The sequence below is a fragment of the Neomonachus schauinslandi genome, chromosome 15 (assembly GCF_002201575.2).
Source record: "Neomonachus schauinslandi chromosome 15, ASM220157v2, whole genome shotgun sequence".
Classification (NCBI taxonomy): domain Eukaryota; kingdom Metazoa; phylum Chordata; class Mammalia; order Carnivora; family Phocidae; genus Neomonachus; species Neomonachus schauinslandi.
In genome coordinates, this window is record NC_058417.1 from 48,935,595 (window position 1) to 48,962,698 (window position 27,104).

General features: G+C 37.5%; 1 protein-coding gene across 1 annotated transcript in view; it reads right to left on the bottom strand.

Moving 5' to 3' along the window:
• Positions 1-3,385: 3,385 nt before the first annotated feature.
• Positions 3,386-27,104, bottom strand: part of LOC110570368 (ATP-binding cassette sub-family A member 10-like) — a 69,610-nt gene continuing 45,891 nt past the window's right edge. The window contains 22 exon segments of the mRNA XM_044921848.1: positions 3,386-3,484; positions 3,605-3,660; positions 4,093-4,135; positions 4,138-4,174; positions 7,181-7,321; positions 7,523-7,606; positions 7,608-7,634; positions 8,171-8,265; positions 8,339-8,414; positions 8,714-8,892; positions 10,199-10,290; positions 10,876-10,947; positions 10,950-10,998; positions 11,623-11,737; positions 12,416-12,507; positions 15,164-15,250; positions 16,907-17,026; positions 19,674-20,123; positions 23,541-23,596; positions 24,432-24,564; positions 24,761-24,931; positions 26,152-26,259. Coding sequence (XP_044777783.1) covers positions 3,386-3,484; positions 3,605-3,660; positions 4,093-4,135; positions 4,138-4,174; positions 7,181-7,321; positions 7,523-7,606; positions 7,608-7,634; positions 8,171-8,265; positions 8,339-8,414; positions 8,714-8,892; positions 10,199-10,290; positions 10,876-10,947; positions 10,950-10,998; positions 11,623-11,737; positions 12,416-12,507; positions 15,164-15,250; positions 16,907-17,026; positions 19,674-20,123; positions 23,541-23,596; positions 24,432-24,564; positions 24,761-24,931; positions 26,152-26,259 — 2,382 coding nt within the window.

The following is a 27,104-nucleotide window of genomic DNA, read 5'->3' on the forward strand; positions in this document are numbered from 1 at the left end:
GGGAACCAAGGTCTCCTGCTGAGAGTGAAAGAGGAGAGATGTTAGAGCCTGAGAAGCAGGAAGATGTGGCTAAGTAATTTAATCATCCAATCCGGTGAAAGAGTGAATAGATGAGGGGAATGCAGTGCAGTTGCCAGGCAGGACCAAGGCTTGAAGACAGGCAGTGGCATTCATTTAAAGTGAGACTAGTTATTTTGTTCATGTGTATTTTTTACCAATGTTCATCTCTTAAAACAGGTTTAACCAAGATTGAGGTTTTGCCAGGAAATTATGATGAAGGGTGAGAAGGTCAGGCATTGATGGTGTATATATGGGAGTGGCTATTGGCAAAGGTAAGCTTTTCTCTTGAAAGGTTGTGGACTCCTAAGTGGAGATGGTAGATGCCTCTTCTTTCTTGCCAACTTTATTTTGTCCATTGGCTCCCAGATTATACTTTCAAGTACATGGTAGAGAGCTGACTCTCTGTGTCCAGAAAGTTTGTGGATATGGGGAGGTTTGGCTATCTAGGACTATATCAAAGCTTTATTGAGGCAAAACAAAGTATGTGTTCACAAGTCACTTTCTAGATAAAGAAAATTTTCAAGTAAACTGAAACTTAGGAATTTTGGCAGCATATTAGAACTACAAGTTTCCTGGAATTTTAGCTGCAGCAGTAAATCTAGCTTTCTATTTCTTCTCCTTTTGCATGTTTTCCTCTTATAAGCTTCTGTGTGTTGCTTATCTGCTTGGTGAAGAACATGTACAAATGCCCATTTGTGGTCAGGGTGACTAGGATGCACTCTTGGGATTAGACCAGCATTACTCTAGAACAAAATCTCAGAGTTTGCGGACCTCTCTATAGAGGTATGCCACTGTCAGCATTTCTGTTCTTGCTCAGACCTCTGGGATGGATCTCAAATGATCCCTGCCTGGATTTGGTACCGCTCTGGCTCATCTGTTGTAATCGCTAGTCTGGAGTCCCATGATGTAGGTGCAGCTGCTAGAGGCCCCACTCTAGGTGGCCCCACTGCCAAAGAGAGATAAAGCTGTCCTTAGAAAAGGAAAAAAATCATAAACTCAGCAAGCACTCCCAAACGTGACTAAAACAAAATTCTAAATAGTATTTTAAGGTCTTCCCTGTTTCTGAAATTAGCTGTGTTTCTTTCTTCAGAAAATTTTGCTGACTTTTCTACTAAGTAAGGTTCAGTCTTTCTGCAGTCCAATTCTCCTCATCTGGCCAATGATCTTTTTCATTCAGGACACATAATATAGGGATCTAGATTGTGAGCACAGCAGTTGGTTGTTGGACTCTCTTGGCACCTGATTAGGTCAATGTTACATTTTTTTTGCAGTGTCCCTAATGTACTGTATCATCATCACAGTGACAGTGTTAACCAGGCCACAGGGCCTGGTGAGACACTTTTTTTCTCTGTTATAGGGATGAAACTGCCAAATAGAGGGTGCAGACATAGACCAGTGTCCCCACGTGCAGAGGAGAAACATGGCTAAATTCTTATAATCCAAGCACCCATTTTCCATGCCCACTACCACTATCAACCTGCTCATACACATTATTTTTTCCATCTCAAGACACGTCTAGTACAATTTCATTATAGACTGATGTTTATAAACTGGTTTATACAGAATGCATTTCACATAAGTTCAACCCTAATGTCAGATGGGAAAGTAGAATAATCAGATGAGTAAACTGTCTCCAGTTCCAACTTCTAGGAAGTTTGCCTGTAGACTTGAAATGCCATTGATGGAATTTAGACACTAATGACCTTTAATTCCAAAAGGCCTGAGTATCCTTGACCTTATTTTCTCGACCTTCTTCCATTACTACATCTGTAGCTACCGTATGGGGTCTGCAGCATTGTTTATTAAACACAAACACTAGACATGAACATTTTTTAGTTGCATTATGTACCTAGCACATAGTGTTATATGGTAGGTGGTTAAATATTTGCTGAAATAAAGTAAAATTTTAAGTACATACATTTTATCACAAAATGTTCTATTTTTAGAAGAAACAAGAAAAAATTAAAAGCTAAGGAGATTATTTATGTAAAGAAATTGCAGGAATAGCCTCTCAACCTAAACCCTACTGTTGGCCCATTCAAAAGCTCACAAGGGCCTTAGGTTATAACATAATGGGTAAAGCCTCCCCCTCAGATCTCTGATAGCCTCTGGCAATGTTGTAGAATATTCAGTATCACATAGAACCTCGAGTCAACTTTCAAAGCTGTGGATTCCTTTATGTCAGCTTCCACTGTAAAATAATAACCTTTGGTATTTTTTGTTTCTTCATCAATGAATCTGTGCTAGAATTCTGGCCACAGAACTCATAGATTTTTGGTTGATATAGGATCTTATGTTTACTAATAACTGTCTTGTTGATGTCTTTCATAACATCATTGATTTAACAATAGGTTAAACGAGATTTCATACATGCAGGAGTACCACTGAACTCATGAGTTATAAATGGCATTTCTTTAATATTCCTTTTGATGAGGGAGTGGAAGCCTAGCTGAGGACAAAGTACAAGCTGACACCCTGCAACCTAACCACCCCCAATTCCTGGGTGGGATATGTGTGACGTTTCTCCAGGGAGCTCCCACTGTCTTAACCCCTTAATGTTAATACTTTGCTAGAGGTCAAATGGCAAGGCCTCCTGTATCCTGTCGGTATTCTTTAACATATGAAAATCCTTTTGAAAACTTAGCTGAGTATCTGGAGTTTTTCCTAGTATTTTTTTTTTTTTTTTTCCACTCCACAGGATCCTCAAGCTGGTTCTGCAGGAGGAGGGGGACAGGCTTTCCTTTAGCTTGATCATGCTTTCAGGACTTCCCCAGCTGAATGTTTTGTTTGTTTTTTGAGAGAGAGAGAGAAAGAGACTGGCAGGGTGGGGATGGGGAGAGGGAGAGAGAGAATCTTAAGCAGACTCCCCACTGAGCGCAGAGCCCAACACAGAGCTCGATCTCACAACCCTGAGATCACACTCTGAACTAAAACCGAGAGTCAGATGCTCAACTGACTGAGCCACCCAGGCACCCCAGCCTCCAATGTTTTGTTTGTAAAATGTGCTCAGCATTCAGCTATATTGAAAATAATTTTTTAAAAAACTGGATTAATATTATGTGATTTTTGAATTAATACTGAGCAAAAATAGGCCTTATTAGTGATTAGTATAATGTCTGATTATGTTAATGTTCACTACCTTTCCCTATCTTTGCCTCTCCCTTCCATTCTAAAACATAAAAAACCATTTAAATTCTTAATCATTATTGAATGTTAGAACTACTGAGTGTGTTTGTTACCTGTGGTAATTTGGAAGATTGTTCTAGAATTCTGGAAACTAATAATGTAGTAGGACCTAAAATCTCATGTTAGGAGATTCAGGGTTTTAAGCCTCTTCCTGTGGGAGGAGTTTCCATCTAACTGTTGTATCAACTTGATCATCAAAACTTCCCAGCTCCTGTTCTTTAGAGAGTTCTAAGAATACCTAAGTAGGGAGGAAATAAATAAGGAAACAAAAATGTCAGGGTGTTTCTGAAAGACGATGTGCACAGAGATTCACACAAAGGCTCCCTGGATGGTGCTCACTGGTTTAAAGAAAACTCACCTGTTCCAAGGTAGCCTGAGAGAGGCTGTATTCTTCCATATCAAAGGTCTGTTTCACTGCATTGAAAGGGACTGACATTAAAGGCTTACATGTTTTTCACCAAAAGTGCTTAACGGCTGAGCCACCCAGGTGCCACATTCTTGCTCCTCACACCTCTGACTATGATAAATATGGAGAAGCAAGAAGCTCAACTCAGTATTCTTTGGGACAACATGTTGATAATTATTCTCCAATACCATGCAATGGAACCAGGACAGAATATTCTAACTTACTTGCAGCTGAGTCTCCTTGTTAGCAGAGGAAAAATCAGGTGGAGTAAACCTGAGTGTAAAGCCACCACTACACTCCCTATAGAATATATAAGATGAATCCAGTGGAGATTTTCTAAGTTTTGACTGATTATATGATTTTTCTACTTGAACTCATATAGTACATATTCCATGTGAAAATATGCACAACAGATAAAGTCTAAGTATGTCTAAACTTACCTGCCTCTAATTTGAAAAAGGCCCAAGATAGAGGGTGAACGTCTTTTCCACAGGTAATTTAGACACTATCATGGAGGAATATCTGGGAGAAGGAAAAAGTCAGATTTATTGCAGTGTTATAATATTGGGGAGAAATTGATAGCTAAAAAAAATTTTTTTTTAAGATTTTATTTATTTATTTGAGAGAGAGAGAGAAAGAGAGAGAGAGAGAAGGAGCAGAGGGAGGGGCAGCGGGAGAGGGAGAAGCAGACTCCCTGCTGAGCAGGGAGCCCGATGCAGGACTTGATTCCAGGACTCCACGATCATGACCTGAGGGGAAGGCAGACACTTAACTGACTGAGCCACCCAGGCACCCTAAAAATTCCAGTTTTCTTTAACTAAAAAGGTAAATAGTTTAATTTGATAAAGCATGAATCTGAGCCAAATATCTTTAGTGATAAAAACCTGGTAACAACAAAAATCTGGTTGCTCTCAATTTAATGTTCAAGATAAATTCTGAAAAATTACTGATAAAGAATCTTTCATCCTTAGCCCATGCCATCTTTCTTCCTGTGCTATATTTCTTACTTTCAAAAGCCAATACTTTAACATGCTCTCTGGAACACTTTCATCAAATTTTCCCCTCTGCTTTTAATTTTCAGTCTCTCATAATATTGAAACCTGTTGAACTTTCTCTTATTAAAAAAAAAAATTCTTTCTTGACCTCCAGCTCCCCTCTTCCCAAATAAGTTCATTTGTGACCTCCATGTTGCACAACCCAGTGAACACTCATCCTATTTTTAAGACTTCTCAAAAGCATTAAATAAAGTAGTAAACATCCCCCTTAAAACTAACACACACTCTCTCAGCTCCTGAAACAACCAAAATTTATGACTTTCTAACCCACTAGACCTGCTCTGTTTAATATTTTAGCTACTATCTCCATGTGGCTATTTAAATTTAAATTAACTAAAACAAATAAAATTCAATCTCTTGGTCACACCCGCCACATTTGAAGTGTTCCATGACCACATGTGGGTATTGGCTGCTATACTGGACAGCAAAGACATAGGACATTTCCATCACTGCAGAAATTCTGTAGGATAGAGCTGTTTTAGACACACTTGAATTATTTGTCATTATGGTTATTGTGGTGGTGGTAGTTTCCCCACCAGCTTTTCTTCCTCAATCCAGGCTCGATACTGAGAGTTCCTGGGGCCCAACCTAGACCTCCCTTTTCCATCTCCCTTGTTGACTTCACCCACTCTCCTAACTTAATATCTTCTATTTGGTAAAAATGCTCCACATTGATGATTGCCTTTTCTTCTGAGCCAGAGCCCTACATCTCTGTATTCTGGCATCTCCACTTGGATATCTCTTTACACATCAACTATATGAGCTTTCTTTCCATCCTCTGCATGTATAAAGTTTTTTTTTTAAAGATTTTATTCATTTATTTGAGAGATAGAGCACAAGCAGGGGGAGCAGCAGGCAGAGGAAGAGGGAGAAGCAGAGCCCCCCACTGAGCAGGGAGACTGATGTGGGGCTGAATCCCAGGGTCCCAGGATAATGACTTGAGCTGAAGGCAGACACTTAATCAACTGAGCCACCCAGACGCCCCTGCATGTATAAAGTACATCTTGACTTAAGTTCTTTGCACATTCTGTGTTCTCAAGAGTACCTCTTATCCCCATTCTTCAGTGGCCAAACTTATCTCAGTCTTGAAGTCCTACTTTAATGCCATTTCCTCATTTCTTTGTATCTTCATTTCCTTAATATCCTTGTCCCCCAAAGACTGTGAGCACCATAAGAATCGTCTCTATTTATTGACTACTCTATACATGGTCTCCAGCATATAGTAGGTATTCAAGAAGTATTATTTTTTTAAGATTTATTTATTTATTTTAGAGAGAGACTGAGCACAAGTGAGGGAAGGGGCAGTGGGAGAGAATCTTCAAGCAGACTCCTCACTGAGTGTGGAGCCCACTGTGGGGCTTGATTCTACAACCCATGAGATCATGACCTGAGCCCAAACCAAGAGTCGGATGCTCAACCAACTGAATAGCCCAGGTGCCCCTCAATAAGTATTATTTTAAAAAAATGAATAGAAGTAATACATAAGAAAACCCTGTACATCTTTCTTTTTTAAAAAAGATTGTATTTATTTATTTATTTAGTCATTTAGTTAGTTAGTTTAGAGAGAGTGTGAGCAGGGGGGAGAGGCAGGAGGAAAGGGAGAAAGAGAATCCCAAGCAGACTCCCTGCTGAGCACAGAGTAGGACATGGGACTTCCTCTCACAACCCTGAGATCATGACCTGAGCTGAAATCAAGAGTCAGAGGCTTAACCAACCGAGCCACCCAGGCGCCCCGCCCCATACTTCTTTAAATTCAATTCAACTTTATTCTGCTATTCACATAGGTTTGGTTATCCCTGCTTGTAACTGACAGCTAACCACACACAAATTTAAAAGAACCATAGAGAGGATTAAATACCAATAATCAATTAATTTAGGATAGCATGAATCTTTCTCAAGCAAAGGAGTGTGTGTTATTAGAGCTCTTGATGCAATTTTACATTCAGTAAAATGCTATAGGTTGATGCATAATTTTCATTGTCTATTAAAAAATATTAAGGGCCACCTGGGTGGCTTAGTCAGTTAAGCAGCTGCCTTCAGCTCAGGTCGTGATCTCAGGGTCCTGAGATCGAGTCCTGCATCGGGCTCCCTCCTCAGTGGGGAGTCTGCTTCTCCCTTTCCCTCTACCTGCCTCTCTGCCTACTTGTGCTTTCTATCAAATAAATAAATAAAATCTTTAAAAAAATTAAATTCCTGGTTTTGTTTGTACTTTGTTTCTAATTTTTGAACCATTCCATCATTTACATACACAGGCACATGAGCACACACACACCTCATCCACCTTTTCTGAGATATGAAACACTCACTGAAAAAGACTCTTCAGTTGCTCTTTTTTCTGTATATCCGAGTGACCTCCAAACAACTTGTTTTGTAATAAGTAAGCCAGCTCAGCCTTTCTCTTCCTGTCCAGATTCATCCAAGACTAAATTGAGTGTGCTGTACACTTGTCACCCAAACCAAAAACGTCCTTTACCTTTCCTGCTGAGTAGCCTGTGGAAAGAGCTTCAGAATCTCTGTGTGGAGAGGCTCCACTCGAGTCGGGTCCTTCATTTTTATTTCTAGAAAATAATCTTTACCAAACTTTCTTTTCAGATGTTGAATGGATCCAATACACCTAATCCAGGGAAGAGAAAAAAAGAGTTGAAAGAAAAAAAATTGGTCTTTTAATTTCCTCCTCAACTGCAAAGGCAGAGGAAAGTGATCATAGATTGAGGAGCTGAAGAGCACCAGCTGGTCACAGTGAACTGTAATTCTCTCTGTGAGAACTTGGGGGGTGTGGACGGGCTCTGTGAGGTGGGTGTGGACGGGCACCCACCTCAGCCTTCTGGACACCATGATGGCCACTCCGTCACACACGGCCTCTGCCATGGCGTGGGTGGTCAGGAGGCGCCTCCTCTGTGTTTTTAACAATGGTCTGAATTGCCTGCCTAAAGATAAAGTAAGGGGCTGTTTGCATTTAGAAAGCAATTTGGGAAAACAGGTGAACAGAAAGAAGTATGAGGAATAATAGAAAACTCTGTATTCATTTACAAGAAAAAAAATCTTTGCTCTAGAGAGAAAGAAAAAAATTATACTGCATTATGTAATTATATTACCACATTAATTGGCTTCATAGAATGAAAAGTGGAAGATTGGGAAATAGTAAAATATGTTTGTTTAAAAAGTTGGAGTGAAGAGAAACACCACATTGTAGGATTGTCCATAACTGAAGAATAAAAGAAGAAGAATGAGGCAGGGGAAGAGGAGTAAGAAAAAGAAAATCAAAGCAAATACATGCAAGATTCTATTAGATTCTTAAAATGTCTATCTTTCCTTCCTTGGGGAATTTTGAGCACTATATTGAGTTTCACCAAATTAAATACTAGAGGATGTGAGCCTCAAAGATAAAATGGAGCAAATGTAAAAAAATATATTAACTCTAGACTCACACTACTAACTCTGCACTTAATATGATGCCCCTCACCACATTTGCTACTATCCCTCGGGGTCCACCCCCGTGGACAGCTCGTCCAGAATCACCACTGACGGGTCTCGCAGGATGCTCAGCGCCAAGCACAGCTGGAAAGAGAGCAACAGCACATCTGGCACTGATCTGTGGGGTGTGCAGAGTAACATGGAGCCCCCCTCCTACCTTCCTCTTTACTCCCTCAGATAAGGACTTCGTGGGAATTTCAAGTTGTTCCTGGAGCTTGAGAGCTTCCACCAATCTGACCAAAAAAAACCCCACTGTGATTATACACAAAGCACATGTTCCTACCTAAACCAACAATATAGAAAACCTTAGCACCATCAACCTGAAAATAGTATATTAAAGTATATTAAAGGACCATTAACATCATCACAAACACTAAGTCTTATGATTTGGTTCTTCTTCAGATTTCCCATCATTTTATTTGCATTTAAATTTAAAGACCTTGTTTATGATCTCCTTTCCATATTTAATGAGGAAATGACATGTTCCTCCCTTCCTCCCGCTACAAAGTGTGAATGAGCCCTCCCCCCCCACCATGAAGTACTAAGAGCAACATCCTGTTTGCCTACTCCTTTCACTGCGGTGTGCAACTCCAGGTGTTCCTGCACCATAAGACTGGGCCACAGTGAGTTTTCCTGAGGACAGTACCCCAAACACTTGAGGGTGTCATCTTCCACTTGCCTCAGTGATGTTCTGCAGCCTTGCAAAACCACCTGCATCGAACAATGAAAGCCAGATCCACATCCAGCTTTTGCTCCAATTCTCCTTCTACTAAAGGAGATAAAAGTGGCCACTAAGCCTTGTAAATGGTTGGTGGGACTAAAAACTGGAGCAGCCACTGTGGAAAACAGTACGGAGGCTCCTCAAAAAATTAAAAATAGAACTACCTTATGACCCAGTAATTCCACTACTGGCTATTTAACCAAAGAAAACAAAAAAATCTAATCCAAAAAGATAAATGCCCCATGTTTATCGCAGCATTATTTACAATAGCCAAGATATGGAAGCAATCCAAGTGTCCACTGATAGAAGAATGGATAAAGAAGATGTGGTATATATCTACAATGGAATATTACTCAGTCATAGAAAACAATGAGATCTTGTCACCTGTGACAATGTGGATAGACCTAGAGAATATAATGCTAAGTGAAATAAGTCAGTCAGAGAAAGACAAATACCATATGATTTTACTCATATGTGTAATTTAAGAAGCAAAACAAACTAACAAAGAAAAAGTAAGACTGGGGGCGCCTGGGTGGCTCAGTTGGTTAAGCGACTGCCTTCGGCTCAGGTCATGATCCTGGAGTCCCGGGATCGAGTCCCACATCGGGCTTCCTGCTCAGCAGGGAGTCTGCTTCTCCCTCTGACCCTCCTCTCTCTCATGCTCTCTGTCTCTCATGCTCTCTCTTTCAAATAAATAAAATCTTTAAAAAAAAAAAAAGTAAGACCAACAAAAAACTCTCTTATATACAGAGAACAAACTGGTGATGGTCAAATTGGTGGGGGGATGGGAGAAATAGGTGAAGGGGGATTAAGAGTACTGGGTAATGAGCACTGGGTGATATACGGCATTGTTGAATCATTATATTTTACACCCGAAACTAATATAACATTGCATGTTAATTTTACTTGCATTAAAAAAAAGTGGCCATAGGGGCACCTGGGAGGCTCAGTCAGTTAAGCCTCCAACTCTTGATTTCAGCTCAGGATCCTGATCTCACGAGTCGTGAGATAGAGCCCTGCATGGGGTCCTGTGTTGGGTGTGGAGCCTGCTTAAGATTTCCTCTCTCCCTCTCCCCCTGTCCCCCCCCGCCCCACATGCATGCTCCAAAAGAAAAAAAAATTTTGGCCATTAAGCGTCACTATTTTTTGAGCATGCAAAGATATTTTATAAAACCTTTCATTTATTTATTCGTTTTCTTAAAAAAATTATTTGATTTACTGATAGAAAAATATAAGGATGCTATTGATATTTAAAGTGAAATTTCCCCTGGCAACGAGCTAGGTTCCTTCACGTACCACTCCTGCAGTTGGCTTTGTGTCTCCTGTTAATATTTTAACAGAAGTACTTTTACCAGCTCCACTGTGTTCCAACAACCCCAAAACTTCACCTGGAAGAAAGAGTCACCATTGATGTTTGTACTTCAAAGTTTGACTAACCTAAAATCACTTAGTTTAGTAACATTTTAAAACAAAGTAACATTTTCAAACAACCCCTTCCCAATCTTCTATTTCCAACGTGAATGGAAAGACTTGACTGGGGTGCCTGGGTGGCTCAGTCATTGAGCGTCTGCGTTTGGCTCAGGTCATGATCCCAGGGTCCTGGGATCAAGCCCCGCATCAGGCTCCCTGCTCGGCGGGAAGCCTGCTTCTCCCTGTCCCATTCCCCCTGCTTGTGTTCCCTCTCTTGCTGTGTCTATCAAATAAATAAATAAAATCTTTAAAAAAAAAAAAAGACTTTAGATTTATAGTAGAATGAGTTGATCTTCCTGACCCAAGACTGGGTTTCTTACCATTTGAATTGGGACATGGTTTTGAAACAGAAAACGTTTCTCTGCCAACATGTCAAGTATTTTTATAATTACATGTTAACCAAGATCGAGGAACAGTCTCAAAGAATGGAAAGTTTTCTCCTTTTCACAGTCCCAAACCTAAATAAATAAGGAACAACCTGATAAAGGGAACATTGTCCAAACCTTTTTTAACACAGGAGACATTTCTTAAGGCTATTTTCTTCTTTCTTGTTGAAAAGCAACTTTCTTTTCTTTATATTCCTTGTGTAAACAGCTTGCCATTATGACTGGCAAAACATGATTTTCCTGTTAAAACATGACAAAACATGATTTTCCTGTTAAATCTCAGATATTTTGTGCACTCATGTTTTATCTTTCATGTCCTAGGTTAGGAATATAACCAGATTTTGTTCAGCCTCTTTTTTTTAAATGAAGTACCCAAATGTATGTTCATGAGAGGAGATTACTACTTAGAAAACTAATTTCTAATCAAATGCATTGTGTTTGCATTATGCCCTTGGCACTAATTTCATTTCTGGTATGTTTCTTATTGATTTCCATACAGTGTAAATTTACTTGCTAATTATAGTTATTAATGTCATGACTTCAATATCATGCAAAATGAAACTTAGACTCTTGCAAAAGATGTGAGATCTTGTTAAGGTTGATAAAAATATCAGAGAATGTTTTGAATTACACTGATGAATAAAGACCTGGCAGGTTAAGATCCACAAAAAACTGAAGAAGAGAAAATTAAGAGTGCATGACAAGATAGATACTTCAAAGGATGTGATTTAAACATGACCTACATGTGCTAGTGTTACAGAAACAAAAGCATGTTTTGAAAATAAAAACAAGGAGTTCGTCAACTCTACAGGACAAGCTACCTAGCCCAGTGTTTTATAAAGGGTTCAAGTTACTTGTTTTCACCTCATTCAGGTTCAGAGTAGTGAGTGCATCTGTTGTGTTCACTCTTTCAGCTTGAACATCTTCTTCTTCTGGCTCTTCTGGATTTGGATGATTTTCCCTACTTCTTGAGGAGATCCTACAGAGAAAATAAAATAACCTAACAATGTGATTCTAGTTGTACAACAACTATCAAGAGAATGTAAGCCTCTACACTTAATTTATCCTCTGCTTTAAAAGAAAGAAAATGATTAATTTACTACCTACAAGATTCCCCTTGTAGGTAGCCATGTCCCTTGAAATATTTTGACTATTGTCTTTAAAACCTTTTATCCCATCTGTCAACTAGCTCTGGAAATTCCCTCAGATACAGACTTATCAGTGTTTTCAGTCTGCGGCCATCCAGATGGTCCTCACATTACATCATAAATGATCACCAGAATTGGCTTCTCTTCCCTTTTCAAAACATTCCACACACATACTGAACACACCAGCTCATTATCATGTCTTCTCCTTGGGGACTGAACTTGTTGTAAGCAGGAGAAAAAATAAGCTTTGGGGCTTAACCACTGTTAAGAGAGATGCACAGAACAAAAACTCAACTTGCCTAAAATCGGTAAGACCAGTGACTTCAAAACTATGTATCCCTGCATTCAATCCAATGTTGTTATGCTGGGTTTTTTCCCCAGAATAACAATGTCTAATGTGCCCGGTTAAGAATTGGATAGCAAATCTAACCTAATAAATTGATGTTAAATGTACTGCTACAAACATTAAATATTTAAATTATATTCAGATGTTAATAAATGTTCCTGACCTGAAAACTGGATCTTTTCTCATTGTTTCTTTTACATACTTCATTTCCAGACACCTTATAACAAAAAGGAAAATGCTACTCTGAAGGTATGGGTAAAGGCAAAGAAAGAGAATTAGAATTAGCATCATCGTGGGATTCAAATTCAGTGGACAATATTTGCCTTTTCTCATGGAAGATTTGATCATTTTCTTATAAATTTGACAAAACCCTTATAAAATACTTTCACAAGACAAGTTTATCCAAACCAACCCTCTCATGGAGGGGGGGGGTGGAAAGGGGGCACCACTAAAAATCCTGCATTAAATTAAAAAAACTACTTTTTTAAGACATAGAAAAGCTGACAATATAGTAAGGATTTGTTTGTTTGTTTGACTTTTTAAGCCAAATCTAAGTGGATGTAGGGAGTAGGCTTGACAACAAAGCAACTCTCGACCTGAAGTTATTCTCCAAACCCTGAAACCTTCAAATTTCAGTTTTCACAGACTCTGCAGGAGAAGATGACAGAAGAAAGTATACGAGTATAGAGTTTTCTTCCAAGCAAGGTCTAGAATAGGTGATCCTTTAACTAATAAAGTGGGGCCTCAAAGGGTTTCACCCTTGGTGAAGGACATAAAGAACACCTGGGAGAGCTGACCGTAGGGAATGAAGTGGAAAGAGAAGCCAGCTTACGCACAGATTTGTAGCCTAAATTCACATCACCTGAATTGTCCAAAAAATCTCAAGCCTGGAATTTAGTTAAAAGCAGTACCAAACGGGTAAGCATCCCAAAGAATTTGGCAGAAGCAGAAGCAAACAAATTGGAATAGAAATCCCAGAAATTGACCCTGCATATGTGGACATTTTATATATGAACAGAGGTGGCCCTGAATATCAATGGAAAAGCACAGGCTTTTCAACAAGTGGTGTTGGACAATTGGGTATCTTGAAAGACAGAAATGAAATAGACCCTTACCTTCCAACACGGAAAAAAAATCAAGTTCAGATGACTGAAAACATAAATGTGTAAGGAAAATATACATCTTTTAGAGGACGATATAAAAGAATATTTTCATGACCTCAGAGAGGGAAAGATTTCTTAAACATTATGAAAAATGAAATAAAATGCATTCATTATCTTATTAGATTTAGTAAAAAAATTTTTTATTTTTTTTTTTTAAGATTTTTATTTGTCACAGAGAGAGCGAGCACAAGCAGGGGGAGTAGCAGGTAGAGGGAGAAGCAGGCTCCCCGCTGAGCAAGGAGCCCGATGTGGGACTTGGTCCCAGGACCCTGGGATCATAACCTGAGCCAAAGGCAGATGCTTAACCAACTGAGCCACTCAGGTGTCCCAAATTTTGATTATTCTTGATGCACACAACCTTTGATAAAATTCAAGACTCATTCTTGATAAATAAATCAATAAGCAAAGACTAAAACCTCTAGTAAACTAGGAACTGAGAGAATTAACAAATACTTCATATTATAAACAGTTAACAGAATGCTAATGACTAAGTACTAAGAAAATTCTGAGTAAAATCATAAACAATGTAAGGATGCCTGTGAGCAATAGCATTACATTCCAGGGTTGGTCTGTTCTGTTACCCAGGACTGCACATTGTAATGAATATATGCTCTAATCAAACAATTGTATAACTTTAGTATTTATTAGTGGGCAATTAAAAATAATTGTGTGTAGAACATCTCTGCATTTATTTATAAAACAAAGAATATACACTTGATATACAAAGACTCATGTGGAAATGTATATAATTTCAAAAATTTATAAATTTATAAAAACTTAGGAAATCTTCTCCCTCAACAAATAAGTCTTCTGTCATTAAGAGAAAAAAAGGTCTGTAATCCATTTTGTTCCTCTTTTCTGTCTCAGTTACCATAATGCACAGATACAACATTTATATTTTATTTCAGTGTCTTCTCCAGTTTAAAATTGCACTTAAGGGGTGCGTGGGTGGCTCCATCGATTAAGCGCCCCACTCTTGGCTTCGGCTCAGGTTATGATCTCAGGGCTGTGAGATTGAGCCCTGAAACAGGCTCCACACTCAGCAGGGAGTCTGTTGGGAGATTCTTTCTCTCCCTCTGCCCCCTGCTTGTGCTCTCTTTCTCTCTAAAATAAATAAAATCTTAAAAAAATAATAAAATAAAATTCCACTTAATTTTTTAACTTTCTTTTTCATTACTCAAATTAGTTTATTTTTTTATCCATATTTAAATGAATTTTAGTCATACAGCATTTGTGGTATTTATATATAAATCACTTCAAATTGTCTTTGGATATATATCGTATCAGTAACATATAATAATAGCAATCAAGTCTTTAGTATTTCTGGTATACATTATACTGTCATTGACTCCATATAGAAAAATACCCTTGGGGCACCTGGGTGGCTCAGTTGGTTAAGTAATGGACTCTTGATTTCGGCTCAGGTCATAATCTTAGGGTTGTGGGATTGAGCCTCACTCAGGCTCTGTGCTCAGTGGGGAGTCTGCTTGGGATTCTCTCTCTCCCTCTCCCTCTGCCTCCCCCCACCCATGCTCTCTCTCTCGCTCTCTAAAATAAATAATCTTTTTCTTTTTAAAAAGAAAAAGAAAAATACCTTCACGTTTTGCTGCCATTATATTCGAATGTAGAATATAGTAAGAGTGAGTATTTTTAGGATATTTAAATTTGCCGTTATTTGAATAAGATCAAGTATATTACACAGTTATGAATCCTATGCAATAGATATTCTGGTAGAAAATTTTTCTTATGATTAAGACTGTTAAGAGAATGCTTTCATGGCCTTCCTTGATTTCATTATCCAGACCTTCCAAGTGTTTCATATATATATGGGATAGCTGTTGAAAGAAAACAAAGGCTAAATGAAAGTCTCTCTGCTTGATGCATATAAAATCTATACACTAAATATGCATATATTGCACTTGATGTTCCTTGGGGTGCCAGGGTATAATCCATGAATTGGGATAAGACTTGTTCTCTGATACTAAAGTCTGTTGACGAGCTGACATTCTTCCTTGGTTGTAATCTCCAATATTTTCTGTCTTCCAATTTTATGTAATGGGGATTTGCAGATTTCTTTTTTTTTCATCTAGGCTGATATTATTTTTTTTAAAGATTTTATTTATTTATTTAACAGAGACAGACACAGTGAGAGAGGGAACACAAGCAGGGGGAGTGGGAGAGGGAGAAGCAGGCTTCCCGCTGAGCAGGGAGCTCAATGTGGGGCTTGATCCCAGGACCCTGGGATCATGACCTGAGCCCAAAGCAGATGCTTAATGACTGAGCCACCCAGGCTCCCTAGCCTGATATTATTTTTAACACGTGAATATTGTATATTTTGTTTGGATGTATCCTAATGTCTATGAAAATTCTCAGTATTCTTTCTGGAAAATTCTTGCAGTACTCTTTCTTGTTACTGTTGTTTTCATCATCCTCATCTCTTTCCAAAAACCAACTGAAGTTGATCAGAATGTTAAAACCCAAGTAACAGGAGACAGCTAATTTTTTTACAATTGTAAAATAACTAGAAATAGATGTGTTAAATATCAGAATAAGATAATTATTGAAATTAAGCACTAAATTTAGTTTTGCATCTCTATCAGTTCTATAAAATAGGTAAACAAGGGAGACTATATAATTCTCTTTATTCATCTTATTAAAAATGAATGTTTCCTTAGAAGAGTCAAATATTTTTTCTGCCAGTAAATCTTAAAATGGATTTTTAAAAATTACTACCATTTAGTGGGCTTGGCAGGAGATATATATATACACACACACACATATATATATATATATATAACAGTTTAAGAACATTTCAATCCTTTTAATAGGCTCAATGGAATAAAATAAAATAAATAAAATATCTTTTGACTATAGCTTTACAATCATTCCGATTCATCCTCCAAATGAATATTTTTTATCTGCCTTCTGTTAAGAAAATACTATAGAGCATTAACTATTCTTTTATTTAAGTTTTTATTTTAATTCCAGTTAGTTACATACAGTGTTATATTAGTTTCCAGAGTACAATATAGTAATTCAACAGTTCCATACATTACCTTGTGCTCGTTAAGGAGTGCACTTAGGTTAGGGGAGTGCACTTAAGTTAGGGGAAATGATAAAGTACAGAACTGTGAGGTAGATCAGATTTATCAACAGTTGCCCCAAATTCTCAGTAGTGCTTGGTTTCTCCCAGAAGTGCTTTGTAGCAACACACTTTTCTTCCCTTTCCAATCACACCTCCAAAGCAATTTATTGACACTAAGTGCCAAGCAATTAAAGAGTGCAGTATGTCACATCTTCCATGCAGTCTTATTTTTTAGGAAAAGGGACTTAAACACAGAGATCAACCTTATTCAGTTTTGCAATCTTAATTTCAGAACTTATCAGCATTGAATAACTTCTAAATTTTATACCTGTTCCAACATTGGGCAAAGATTTTATTAATGGGCTACATGGTTAAGGCCAGTCACACAGTGGGTAATATTGCTCACCTTTACTAAAAACATGAAAAATCCAATTAAAGTGTAGAAAGGCATTGAAATCATGCATAAAATTAAACTGGGTTTTTCAAATTCAGCTGATGATAGGAAGTTGAGTAAAAGTAATGAGATCTAAAAGAAAAATAGCCAGAGGTATTATAATTTTCTCAGTCATTATATAATATTTTAAGCTATTTTCTATGAAGAATCTGTTTTCCTAGGAGATATTCTCATTTTCAGTTTTCACCTTATATATAGCTATATCGTTAGGATTTCCTCTTTAGGAAGCATGAAACTATCATTACAACTGAAACACAGGATTATAATAAAGTCTGACATACTCATCTAAAAGATTTTGTACTATCTGATATGGATGGAGAGCAACAAAAAAAGAAGGGATGTAACATTATTTTATCACCCAGAATCCTCAAATGCCTTCACCATCAGGATAAACTTAAGAATTAACTGGCAATATGACTTGGGAACTTAAAGGACAAAATAAATATTGAGGTGGGTATTTATTGCCATATTTAAGCAATAGGAGAAATACAAGAATTATCCATTTTGATACTAACGTAGGAAAATTGAAAGGTTTAAAACATCCTCAGAGGAGTAAGTCATGGGGATAAAAGGCACAGCATAAGAAATAGAGTAAATGACATTGTAATAGCATTGTATGGTGACAGATGGTTGCTACACTTGCGGTGAGCATGGCATGATGTATACTTGTGGAATCACCATGCTGTACACCTGAAACTAATGGAACAGTGTGTGTCAACTATGCTAAAAAAAGTCCTCAGAGACAAATAATAGGGACAGCACTGCACTGTACGTAGCAGCCCATATTCCCACCCAGACTACTTTGGTAGTTTCATAAGCGGACTCCCTGGCTCTGGTTCTCCTTCCATTACAAATCCAGGGGACATTCTGAAGAATGGTTTGGTTTGGTTTGAATAAGAATCACTTTCTTTTTTTTTTTTTTTTTTTAATTTTTTTTTTTTAAGATTTTATTATTTATCTGAGAGAGAGAGAGGGATAGAGCACAAGCAGGGGGAGCAGCAGAGAGGGAGAAGCAGGCTCCCCGCTGAGCAGGGAGCCCGATGCGGGGCTCGATCCCAGGACCCTGGGATCATGACCTGAGCCGAAGGCAGACTCTTAACCAACTGAGCCACCCAGGCGCCCCAAGAATCACTTTCTTTTACATATTCCATTGAATGTAAGCCCTCTGATTGCAAAGACTGTTTTGTTCAAGCAAAGTGGCACATTAACAGAGAAGTGCAATAAATATCAATGAATGAATATTGGGAAGGCAAAGAGTAAGGAGGATTTCTCATTATGTTTTTTATTCATCAAACAATCAAAAAAGATACATATTAAGGGTCCAATTTATGCAAAACATTTTGTTAAGTGGGACTGTAGTTACTGTAGTTGTAAGAAAAGAGGAGAAAGAGGATAGAAACTCCTATTGAGCATCTATGGAGCATTTACTGTTTGCCAAGTACTTGGATGAACTATTTACTAGCACTCTGATAGTTAATGTGCTTTGAAAAACTCAATCTTAACCCTTTAGAGTACTATTGTTATTATACATATTTTCTGAGGTTCAGATAACTGAAGTAACTTGCCCAATGATTTCTAACTATTCTGTGCTAGATCAAGGATTCAAACTGGGGGCCATCTGACTCCAGAGCCCAAACTCTTAACCACTGTACTTTTTGTTGTATGAGTCAATTGTCCATACATCCAGTCAATGTACAATGTGTTGGGTGTCAAGATATCTATGAAACAATACAACCAAAAAGCATATAAATAATGTTTCCTCCACAAGAACAAGAACCATTTTCTGAAGGAAAAAGCAATATAAACTGAAATAATCTTAGGGTTCATTAGTTTATTTTATAACCTTGTATCAGAATCTCTTTGAAGATTTATTGCTCTTACCATTTATAATGATTAAAGGTTTTGCTTTAACAAAATATAGAGCAATATGTCTTAAGTTTTAGAAAACTGAAGTTAAACTTTCTAATTCTATAAATGCAATGAAATAACTTATCTTTGACCACCCTACCTCCTTCCTCCTATTCCCTTTCTTTCCATTATCTTACTGCACTAATTACCTCATCTATCTTGTCCCAAACATCAGGAAAATAAAAAAGAATCCTCCCATTAAATCTTCCCTCTGGCAAACAATAGCAACAACAGTACATTTTAAGGAGTTGTAAAACACTTCCTGTTTCTACTTCCCCTTTTTATATTTACTCCTCCATCTGCTATAAACTAGATTCTATATTCACTGCTTTACAAAACTGCAGTTTTACAAGTTAGTGGTAGACTTCTATATGTAGAAATACAGAGGAATAGATATCCTAAAAAGACCTTACCCACACCATTTGAAACAAATGCCCTTCAAATACACTGCTAGTCTCAGAAAAACAGTGAGGGAATTCTTTTTTTTTTTTTTTTTGGAATGTAACTTTATTAACTGGGTTTGAAATTTTAACATATTTAAAATTACCACACTCCTTGTAGAAATCCCTATTTGACCAGATATTTTACTTTTTAAAATATCTGCTTCAGGGGCACCAGGCTAGCTCAGTCAGTAGAGATGTGACTCTTGATCTTGGGGTCATGAGTTCGAGGTCACGTTGGGTGTGGCGCCTTGAACTCTCATTCAGAGATCCTGTTCCTGGTCTTGTCTCTGTTCTGAGTCTTGATCATCAGGTTCTCTTTTTCTCTGGACATGGAATCTGGATCTCCGATTTTGAAACCAAATTTGGACTCTTGACTCTGGAATGCCAATTTCTTTAGCAAGTTGCTCTCTGGTATCAATGCCAGGATAAGGGTTGTTCATAAATGCCTCGATGAGGGTGTGTAATTGCGAAGAAGTGTAGCTGGTATGACACCGTCTGTCTTCTCTACTTTGAATCTCCTCTGCAGAGTGATCTTGGTCTTGACTTGATTCTAAGTCCTCATCGGGTTCTGATTTTTTCTGGCACTGGTGCCTAGCTCTTCGATTCTGAAACCAAATCTGGATTCTGGACTCATCAGTGTTGATTTCTAAAGCGAGTCTTTGTTTGGTAGCATAACCTGGGTAAGGATTTTGATGAAATGCCTTCATGAGGATTTTCAATTGATCTTCTGTGAATTTGGTGCGGCTGCGTCTCTGATTCATTGTTATGGTCTTGTTTGGAGAGTTGTCTTGGGCCATGTTGGAAGAGAGTCCTGAAGTCTAAGGATCCGAGGGAATTCTTTAAGGGCAAAAACAAAGTCTGAAACCTGACTTGGACCTTTAAGTAAACACTAAATCTGAAACACCTGGGAACAAATGCTTATTCCAGTTTGGGGATGGACAGGCAAAGACTTCGGCCCTCCTTATGGTCCTTCCCTCCAAGTACCTTCAATAGAATAAAGAGTAACCCTCTTTATGAGTATTCCTTGCAAATCCCATATTAAGGCATGATACTCTAAGATGGTCTATGCAATCCTATGTGGGTTCTACACTGCACGTCTTGTGAAAGTAACTGAAAATTCTTTTAGGATGAAGACATCCCCAATTTGACATCTTGAGAGTTCCATACTTAAAGGTCAACTAAATATGTGCTCCCAGTTAAAAAAAAAAAAAAGGAAAGAAAGCTAAACATACAAAGCAATCAGCCATAATAAGGGTAAATGAGGAGGGAAAGAAAAACAACACATACACACATATTAAAACTATCTGTAGACTATTAGAATTGTCAAATAACAAGCAAATACTATTTTCAATTAAATGTATAAGGAAATCAAACCTGGAATAAAGAACACAAGCAAGTAACAAAAGACCACGAGGAATAATTGGACATGTTTGAAAGAGAACGAATTAGAGTTTTAGAAAACAAAGTTGAAATTTTTAAAAGTCAGTCAAAGATCAGAAATAAATTAGAAAGAGCTGAATACGAAATAACTGAATTGGACAGAAATTCTGAAGCATTTCCCAGAGTGCAGCAAGGACAAGGATATGGGAAATTTGCACAAAATGCTAAGAGATGTGGAGAATAGATTGAGAATAACACTAACACTATCTCAGTAGACTCCAGGGAGCAAACAATAAATATTTTATTTTTACTTTAGTAAGAGAGGTAATATTTGAAGAGATACTGGCTGAGAATTTCCCTGAACTGACAAAAGAATTCATGGATTCAGGCAGCACAATTCATTTTTAAAAAGATAAATAAAAAGAAATCCACACCTAGAAACACTGTAATGAAATTAAAGATGCTAAAGTCAAAGACCTTAAGAGCAGTCAAAGATGGATCTTCTACAAAGGCGTGGCAAAAGAACTGACAGCAGACATCTCAATAGCAAAAACGTCAGCAAGAGGTTGAGTATATTTATGTGATAAAAGAAGATAATTGCCAACCAAGAAATGCATATGCAGTCAAATTAACTTTTTTTAATAGCTCTCTATGTATAGTTTTATTTATTTATTTGTTTATTTATTTATTTGACAGAGAGACACAGCAAGAGAGGGAACACAAGCAGAGGGAGTTGGAGAGGAAGAAGCAGGCTCCCACAGGGAGCCTGACGCAGGGCTCGATCCCAGGACTCCAGGACCATGACCCAAGCCAAACGCAGGCGCCCAACCAACTGAGCCACCCAGGCACCCCCCAGTCAAATTAACTTTTAAGAATGAGAGTGAAAAAAAGAATAAAAAAAAAAAAGGCCCTAATAAGAGAGAGAAAAGACTAAGCTCCAAGTGTGAATAGTGAACAAATAATGGTCAACAAGAAGTGTCTACAAATCTTTTTTAACTTCCTAAAATAATAATAATAATAATGTTTGTGAGATTTAGAAAAAGAAAGAACAAAACACTAGAGAACAGCATGTAAGTAGGTTAAGCAATTATTGATCATAAAGTCTCCAAACACAGCGTTGGAAGTAATTAGGATATTGACTATTGATTTAGGCTTTGTTAAGTTTAATATGGGGGGAAAATCAAGGATATCATGGGCTAAATTGTGTCCCTTTCAAAATTCATATGTTGAAGTTCTAAGCCCGGTAGAACATGACTGTATTTGGAGATAGGGTCTTAAAAGAGGTAATTAAGATTAAAGAGGTCACGGGGTGGGCCCTAATCCAATATGACTCTTGTCCTTATAAGAAGAGGAAATTTGGACACAGACACACACGAAAGACCATGTGAAGACACTGGGAGATGGTGGCCATCTACAAGCCAAGGAGAAGGCCTCAGAAAAACAACTCTGCAGACACCTGGATCTTGGACTTCTACCTCCAGAATGATAAAAAATAAGTTTCTGTTGTTGAAGCCACCCAATTTGTGGTACTTTATTATGGCATTTGCAGCAAACTAATGCAAAGAGTAACCACTAAGGTAATAAAATCTGGTTTATGACTTCCAAACCAGAAGAGGGTAAAATGTGGAATAAAAGAGAATAAACAAATGTTTTTTAAAAGATTTTATTTGTTTATTTGACAGAGAGAGACACAGCGAGAGAGGGAACACAAGCAGGGGGAGTGGGAGAGGAAGAAGCAGACTCCCCACTGAGCAGGACCCTGGATCATGACCTGAGCTGAAGGCAAGATGCTTAACAACTGAGCCATCCAGGTGCCCTGAGAATAAACAAATTTGATTGAATAAAAAACCAAAAGCAAGAAAGACAGGAAGCCACATAATGCATATAAATATATAAAGCCATAAAGTAAATATACATAAATATAAAGCCATAAAGTAAAATGATATAAACAAATTGAAATATATTAACAATCACAAGAAATTCATTAAATTAAAAGCATGGATTGTCAGATTGAATTTAAAAGCAACAACAAATAAAATCCAACTATATTCAGTTGACAAAAGACACACATTGAAGCATAAGGGACACTGAAAGGCTGAAAGTTAACACATGCAAAAAAGATTTACCAGGCAAATATTGAATAAAAGAGATGTGGTGAACTTTTATTAATATCTGATATATTGACTTTAAGACCAAAAACCATTATTAGAATAAACAGGTCACTACATAATGATTCCAGACTGAATGCACCCAGTAAAATACAGCTGACCCTTGAAAAACATGATTTTGAACTGTGCAGGTCGGTCCATGTATACATGGGTAGTTTTCAGTAAATACAGTACTGGAAAATGTATCTTCTCTTCCTTATGATTTTCTTTTTTTTTTTTTTCCTTATGGTTTTCTTAATAACATTTTTTTCTCTAGGTTGCTTTGTTGTGAGAATACAGTATATATGTAACATACAAAATACGTGTTAATCAACTGTTTATGTTATTGGTAAGGCTTCCAGTCAACAGTATATATTTTGGGGGAGTCAAAAGTGATATGCATATTTGGGACTGTGTAGAGGGCTGGGGCCCCTAACCCCCATGTTGTTGAAGGGTCACCTGTAGTCTCAAAATATATAAAGCAAAATTGATTAAATAAATGGATGTAACTGACAAATCTACCTTTTATTGGGAAACATAAGGGGAAAAAACCAAATAGATCAAGGACTAATTCCAATAGTTAAGGAGGCATTACCTTGTTAGGACATTTGACTATTATAGCACAACCACTTATAAAATTGACCCGAGGAATGATATGATTAGGTATTATAGGAAGGACACTTAGAGACTAAGAAGCAATTTAATTGCCTTTAGGATTTCTGCTGGCATGCTGAGTTCTCCAACTGGTTGTATTTGTGGCATTCCTGTCCACACAAAATCCAACCTTTGGATATTATCCACAAAGACCAGCCACTGTGACTATAAGAGCCCAAAGAAGTAAGATGTTGGGTCTCTTTACCCCTAAACCTTCTATCCTGTCCCCAGGATATATATATAGGAGAAAGGAAAATCCAGAAGAAAATGGAAGAATAAAAAGATAGACCTTGCTCCCTTTCTCACTACTGGTCCCCAAACTAAGGACATGCCTGAAATGGGTTTGGGGACAGAGCTATACACTGCTTATGAGATTAAAGTTATGATTTGGATGTGGCTGGCCTTTTCAGTTCTTAAGGTGAATCTTAATTAACTGTTTTAATATCTGAAATGATCAGAAAGCTATGGTATGTTCTCAAAATGTCAACAAGGCACATTATTAACCAAACTTTTTCATGTTTATTTATGTTACTAGTCAATATGGCCACCTATCACACTTTTTTTTTTAATAAGTAGAATTATTCAGGAGGAAAACTACACTGAGTAGAGAGGGTTAGGTTCAGGTATGATTCTTTTAAGTTTTTCCCACTCTATAAAATGAGGGAACTGTCCCAAGTGATTTAGTCTTTGATGATAGATAAGCCATGCCAAGATTTCTACAGATATTTTGCTTCTCTCCAAAGAAACAGAGATGTAAAAGAAAAACCCCAAAGAACAAATGGAAAATAGGAGAAAGAAAATGAACAATACTAAAACCAGAAACACGGTCCAACAATAATGGAAGTACTAAAGAAGTAATTCCATTCTTTTCTAAGTAAAGTATTTACACTTAACTTTGCATTTTTAAAAATAAGCTTTAAAAAAACTTAATACAAATGTGCATACTACATGGACAGATACTTACAATAAGAAAGCCAAGAGACCAAAAGCCACTATTCTTTCTCCTGTTGCAAAAGATGAATGAAATCATGTATGTGAAGAATATAAGAGAAGCTGAACAACCAACTATGTAAACCACCTACGAACAACAAGGTCAATAGCAAGAGAGCTGGCTGGTGACGTGTGGGACAGGGAATGGGGAGATAATTAGATCATAAGGCTGTGTAAGGCGATTTTCTTACGTACAACTTTTGTTAATGATAGTGTTAATGAAAGATATTTGTTTTGATTCTATTATTATATTCAGCCTGGTTAAAAAAAAAATGATCACTTACAAGAGCAAACATGAGTCCCAGTGAAAAGTTGAGGTCCAAAATCATGAAGTAGTTAATTAAATATATTGAAAGAAGAATCAAGCAGTGTAACGGAATGTCCACCAAAGCCTGTCCAGTCCAGTATGCTGAAGGACACAGGCCTGAAATCCATAACTGAGACCAAGTTTTTTGCTGATAAAGAAACAGAAGGGATATAGAAGGGTTTGAAATGTTAGTTAGAAAATGTACTGCATTTATGCAAATATATTAATTCTTGGTAAACTTTAGAAATAGCGTGTTGTAGTAGCAGGTAGGTTTTTTTTTTTTTTTGGTCTATATTATTTTATATGGTGAATCTGAGCTTCAGTAACTTTCTAACCCACGTTTAGGTAAGCAGGCCTCAGGACAACTAAGACATTAACACTATCACAAAGAATACAGTGTCTCTGTGACTGGAAAATAGGTTTCTCCTAAGTATCTGACATCCAGTGTGGGAATGTGTATAGCCACTAGTTCAACATGAAAGGTCTGACTTATTTGTAAAGTTGGTTTACTTTTTGATGTAGATAAATAAAAATGACTATCACATAAATTTTTAAAGGCCACTTTACAAAAGCATAGTTAAAGCTTCAGAAACACGGTATATCTTATATTTGATGCTCTGTTTATTTATTTATTTTTATTTTTTAAAAGATTTTATTTATTTATTTGCGAGAGAGAATGAGAGACAGAGAGCATGAGAGGGAGGAGGGTCAGAGGGAGAAGCAGACTCCCCGCTGAGCAGGGAGCCTGATGCGGGACTCGATCCCGGGACTCCAGGATCATGACCTGAGCCGAAGGCAGTCGCTTAACCGACTGAGCCACCCAGGCGCCCTGATGCTCTCTTTAAAAATACAAATTCCAGGGGCGCCTGGGTGGCTCAGTTGTTGGACATCTGCCTTCGGCTCAGGTCATGATCTCAGAGTCCTGAGATCGAGTCCCACATCGGGCTCCCTGCTCAGCGGGAAGCCTGCTTCTCCCTCTCCCACTCCCCCTACTTGTGTTCCCTCTCTCGCTGTGTCTCTCTCTCTGTGTCAAATAAATAAATAAAATCTTAAAAAAAAAAATACAAATTCTGTTTGGAATTGTGAAATAACAACATGATGTCAAAAAATATCACATTTTCACCTCCACAGTTGATTTAGTATGATTCCCTTTAAAGGTGAGGCAAGTTCACTGTGTTGAATAGTGAACTTTCTGACCCCTTTGAATGATTAACCATTTAATAAAATCTATAATGAGATTAAAGCAATGACATATTTATGTGTAAACATATTTTTCTTGAAGAGCTATCCTGAGTGCATAAAACAATGAAATTCTAACTACTAAAGTCAGATAAAGTCATCTTTCTCACCCTCCCCTCCCCCTCTTACTTTGCAATCCCTGATGCTGCTCATGCCAGCGTAAGGAGAAATGCAGTTTGCAAGGACCAAGAGAAATAAGGGTCCATTCAAAGAACCAAAGTCCACCATTAAGACATTCTGAAGTTCAAAGCACACCTGTAAAATGTCGAAATTGTTACATGTCATACAATCAAACATAGTTATATGTTTTTGAGAAATAGTGAGAAGTCCAGAATGGAAACATACACCCAATTTAAGAAGCAAACAAAAAGAGAAAGAACCATATTTTGTGACCCCTAATAGCGGGTCGCATTCCCAGGAACTGCATGATATCAAAAGAAATTTTATTTTATTTTTTAAAGACTTTATTCATTTATTTGACAGAGAGAGACACAGCAAGAGAGGGAACACAAGCAGGGGGAGTGGGAAGGGAGAAGCAGGCTTCCCGCGGAGCAGGGAGCCCAATGTGGGACTCAATCCCAGGACACTGGGATCATGACCTGAGCCGAAGGCAGACGCTTAATGACTGAGCAGCCCAGGTGCCCCCAAAAGAAATTTTAAAAACCTGAATTTTATAGGCGTGTATTTAGAGAGAATGAGCAGGTTCTCTTTCATATTTTCATCTAGTAATTGTTAAATGAAGACACATACTCTTTGGAGCTGCACTGATATTCTCGAAAGCTGCCATTTGTTTTAGTTCCCTATTTCCCAGTAGATGAATTATAGATAACAGCCTCTAAAACTCTAATAGTAATTGTCTTGAAGCTGTTCCTATGTTCTTGTCCCTAGCTACAAGATATAATTAGAGGAGAGCAAAATCTTTCTTGCATAACTTCTTGACTTCTAGAAATGTTTAAATTAATCTTTAAGGCATGGACAGGTCTTACTATAAATCTAAGTTGTTTTCCAGACAGGGTAATTGATTACTGTTATAACAATAGACTAAAAAAAAAAAAAAAAAAAAAAAAAAAAAAAAAAAAAAA